The sequence below is a fragment of the Hylobates moloch genome, unplaced genomic scaffold (assembly GCF_009828535.3).
Source record: "Hylobates moloch isolate HMO894 unplaced genomic scaffold, HMol_V3 SCAFFOLD_1, whole genome shotgun sequence".
NCBI classification, from domain to species: Eukaryota; Metazoa; Chordata; class Mammalia; order Primates; family Hylobatidae; genus Hylobates; species Hylobates moloch.
Window position 1 is genome coordinate 222,873,311 of NW_026652276.1, and position 4,440 is coordinate 222,877,750.

General features: G+C 43.1%; 1 protein-coding gene across 1 annotated transcript; it reads left to right on the forward strand.

The window, feature by feature from the left end:
- Window positions 1-1,672: 1,672 nt before the first annotated feature.
- Window positions 1,673-2,823, forward strand: TAS2R5 (taste 2 receptor member 5). Its single transcript, XM_032753559.2, has one exon. It carries the CDS (start codon window positions 1,818-1,820, stop codon window positions 2,715-2,717), a length of 900 nt encoding a protein of 299 aa, XP_032609450.1. The 5' UTR covers window positions 1,673-1,817; the 3' UTR covers window positions 2,718-2,823.
- The last annotated feature ends 1,617 nt before the right edge of the window (window positions 2,824-4,440 follow it).

Consider the following 4,440-nt stretch of genomic DNA (forward strand, 5'->3'; position numbering starts at 1 on the left):
TTCACTTCCGTCTATTGTAATGGTTATGAGGAATCAGACTTGTCAGAGAATTCTGTAGGAGATGATATGTACATGGAAATCCTAGAGGCCATGACTTGGGAGAAGGATCTAATCAGGCCCTTAACTGTATCACTGACAACAGTAAAAATAACTGTAGATTTTAGAAAAATGAAATTTTTATTCTCAATTCTCCTCATTTCTTCTTTGATTTTGAAACAAAATGAAAGGGTAACATGAAAAACAGGCTAGAAACTGGAGCTTATTGCTCTCTAAGCAATGCAAATCACATCATTTTAATAAACTACTGAAGTCAAAACCGAGTTTTCATATTTTGCATGGAAAGTATCACATTTTTAAAAATTACTGCAGATAATCCAGTTTTCTTTGCGAATATGCTATGTTTTTGATAAAAGGAAGTAGAAAATAACTATAGTTTGAAAATAATGTATTTTTAAAAGAGGTGAGCCTGTATATTTTTTAGGCAAGCACTTTTCTTAGGGGAATTCGCTAAATTATTATCTCAATTTTCTATGCAGTTTAGCCTCTCAAGATCGGTAGTAAAGTAGTCAAAAACCTATCTTTAGACTTCTGGATACTTTGTTTTTTTTTGATGCCAGACTAGCTTTCTGGAAACATGTCAGTTGGCTACCAGGATCGGTGGCAAATTCCACTGCCAGGCTAGATTGGGGCAGGTGAGGAGAGAGAGGCACTATGTCTCTATCAGAAAGTCGCCGAAGAAACACTGTTTTTGGACTAGTTCAAGCCTCATCTAGATTTTTAGGCCAGTAGAAGATCGTGACCTTCTCTGCCCCTCCATAGCCTACAGCCAGAGTTTTAGAGTACCAGGTCTTGCAGCTGGGTGGAGATGATGTACAATGAATGCTACCTGGAGACAGGGACTGTGTATTACAATGGCGCTGTCCCCTGTGCCTAGTACACTGTAGTTTGACACGAAATAAGCACTCTGTAAATTTAATCTGAAGGAATGGAAATCTAGTCCTACAATCCATTCAGTTATTAATAGAGCAACTGAGGCCCAGAGAGGGGCAGTGGCCTGCCTGCCTACAGCTTCGTAGAGAGTTCTCAGCATGCTTACTTTTTTTTTCTTTTTTTGAGATGGAGTCTTGCTCTGTTGCCCAGGCTGGAGTGCAGTGGCGCAATCTTGGCCCACTGCAGCTTCCATCTCCTGGGTTCAAGTGATACTCCTGCCTCAGCCTCCCGAGTAGCTGGGACTACAGGCAGCCACCACCACACCCGGATAATTTTTTTATTTTTAGTAGAGATGAGGTTTCACCATGTTGGCCAGGCTGGTCTCAAACTCCTGGCCTCCGGTGATCCACCCGCCTTGGCCTCTCAAAGTGTTGGGATTACAGGTGTGAGCCATCATGGCTGGCCCAATGTTCTTTTTATGAAAATTAAGTTTATTTTTTTATATAGCATATGAGCTTATAACTGGCACTGTATAGCACCTGAGCATATTTTGATTTGGTCTTTCTTGTTGAGGGGCCTTGTTACGTTATATCCTGGTGTCTAGACTTTGGCCCAAAACCTTTGAGACGGAGAGCCAACGTCTGTGGTACTGTTTGCAATCTCTGGTTCTACACTCAGGGTTCATTCATGTAGATGCAAATACAGATGGTATCATAACTTCCAACCTCTCTGTTCCTCGTCACAGCTGTTCAGTCTCACTTGAAGACAGTTTACAGAAGGACAAGGCCAAATCCAGATTTTGTGGTGTGCAAATTTACCCTGGTGTGTTATCACTACCAGGGGATCTGACCTCAGCCAGGAGCAGTGAGAGCCTCCTCTCCCCAGCCATGCTGAGTGCTGGCCTAGGACTGCTGATGCTGGTGGCAGTGGTTGAATTTCTCATCGGTTTAATTGGAAATGGAGTCCTTGTGGTCTGGAGTTTTAGAGAATGGATCAAAAAATTCAACTGGTCCTCATATAACCTCATTATCCTGGGCCTGGCTGGCTGCCGATTTCTCCTGCAGTGGCTGATCATTTTGGACTTATGCTTGTTTCCACTTTTCCAGAGCAGCCTTTGGCTTCGCTATCTTAGTATCTTCTGGGTCCTGGTAAGCCAGGCCAGCTTATGGTTTGCCACCTTCCTCAGTGTCTTCTATTGCAAGAAGATCACGACCTTTGATCGCCCGGCCTACTTGTGGCTGAAGCAGAGGGCCTATAACCTGAGTCTCTGGTGCCTTCTGGGCTACTTTATAATCAATTTGTTACTTACAGTCCAAATTGGCTTAACGTTCTGTCATCCTCGCCAAGGAAACAGCAGCATTTGGTATCTCTTTGAAAGCTGGCAGTACCTGTATGCATTTCGGCTCAATTCAGGAAATTATTTGCCTTTAACGGTGTTTCTTGTTTCCTCTGGGATGCTGATTGTCTCTTTGTATACACACCACAAGAAGATGAAGGTCCATTTAGCTGGTAGGAGGGATGCCCGGGCCAAGGCTCACATCACTGCCCTGAAGTCCTTGGGCTGCTTCCTCTTACTTCACCTGGTTTATATCATGGCCAGCCCATTCTCCATCACCTCCAAGACTTATCCTCCTGATCTCACCAGTGTCTTCATCTGGGAGACACTCATGGCGGCCTATCCTTCTCTTCATTCTCTCATATTGATCATGGGGATCCCTAGGGTGAAGCAGACTTGTCAGAAGATCCTGTGGAAGACAGTGCGTGCTCGGAGATGCTGGGGCCCATGATCTGGGAAGAAAAGTGTGGTCAGGGCACTCTTGGGACGCTCTTTTGATAGCTCTCTATAAGGGAGCTGCCTTCCATGTCTTTTAAGATTTTCCTTCTTTTACACCAACTTAATGAATGAGCAACAGAAAATACGGATCAAAACCCAATACTATTTCTCTTTTGGCAATGCAAAGTACATTTTTTTAAATGTACCACAGAATTCAAGGCTAGGGTTTCATGTTTGGTGAAAGGTATTATATTCTCTCTACATATAGCAAATAATTCATATATAAATCATGTTTTTCCTCTTATAGAAAACAGATTAGGAACAATTCTGTCTACATATAGCAAAAATTCATAGATAAATTGTGTTTTTCCTAGTATAGAAAACAGAGATTAGGAACAATTATAGTGATCATTAATTTTTATGAAATTTTACCTATACATTAATGTTAGTCATTTTAGATATGCTTTTTAAAAAGTATCAAATAATTTCCCCATTTCTCTGCTGTAATGAATCTAATTATCTAATTGAAAAACAAAACAAAACATCTTTATATTTCTGGAAGTTTCTTTGAGCCCTAGCCTTGGCTTTCAGAATAGAAGTCAGCTCACGCCTGTAATCCCAGCACTTTGGGAGGCCGAGGTGGGCGGATCACGAGGTCAAGAGACCTCCTGGCTAACATGATTAAACCCCGTCTCTACCAAAAATACAAAAAATTAGCCTGGTGTGTTGGCAGGCACCTGTAGTCCCAGCTACTCGGGAGGCTGAGGCGGGAGAATGGCATGAACCCGGGAGGTGGAGCTGGCAGTGAGCCGAGACCGCGCCACTGCACTCCAGCCTGGGCAACAGAGTGAGACTCTATCTCAAAAAAAAAAAAAAAAAAAAGGCAGAATAAAAGTCAGTTGGATGCCATGATCTGTATTAAGCTCCAAGGCCCAGGAAGTGGAGTGGGGCAATATGAGAGTGAGGGGCACTTGCTTCTGCTTAAAAAAAATAGACTGCTTTTGAAGAGGTCATGCTGTCTGCTCTTCAGTCATTTAGACATTTTGCCTGTCTACTGTGGCCTCACCACAGCCCACAGTCAGGGTTCTAATGTGCCAGGTCTTTGAGTTGGAGGGAGATCATTTAGAATGCCATATCCATGGCAGCAGGAACTGTGTCTGTTTTTATTTTCTCCCATGTCTCTGTGACTAGAACACTGCCTATCGCATAATAAACGCTTAATAAATGTTTTGTAAATGATTGAGTAGCTGCGCTAACGGGTTTTACAATGCCTCCTTTGTAATATAGGTAGAGAGACTGACGCCCAGAGAGGGGCAGTGGCCTGCCCAGGGTTTCATAGAGAGCCTGTGGCAGTGCTGGGACTAGAGCTGTTTCTTGACTCCAGGTCCAGGGCTCTTTCCTTTACAACATGCTACATTCCTAACGAGCTAGCTTTGTCCTTCCCTCCTTGGAACCCCATGCCTCTTTCTACAGACCCTTCCACACACCCCTTTCTCTACCTTCTTTCTAGCCTTCTTTGTTTCAGTTCCAGGGGGATCTGAAATCCAAAGGACAACACTTGACGTTCTTAAACATTTTTTTTTTTCACTTCCTATGGATCATACTAACCTACTTTCGTTAATCTATTCTCTCAAACATATCTTTTTCTTACCTGAAGCTGAGAATTGAGGTACATGCTAGGCACATGTGGATATTAGTCATCACACAGGGGGAGACTGGTTCCACTGTCACTGTGA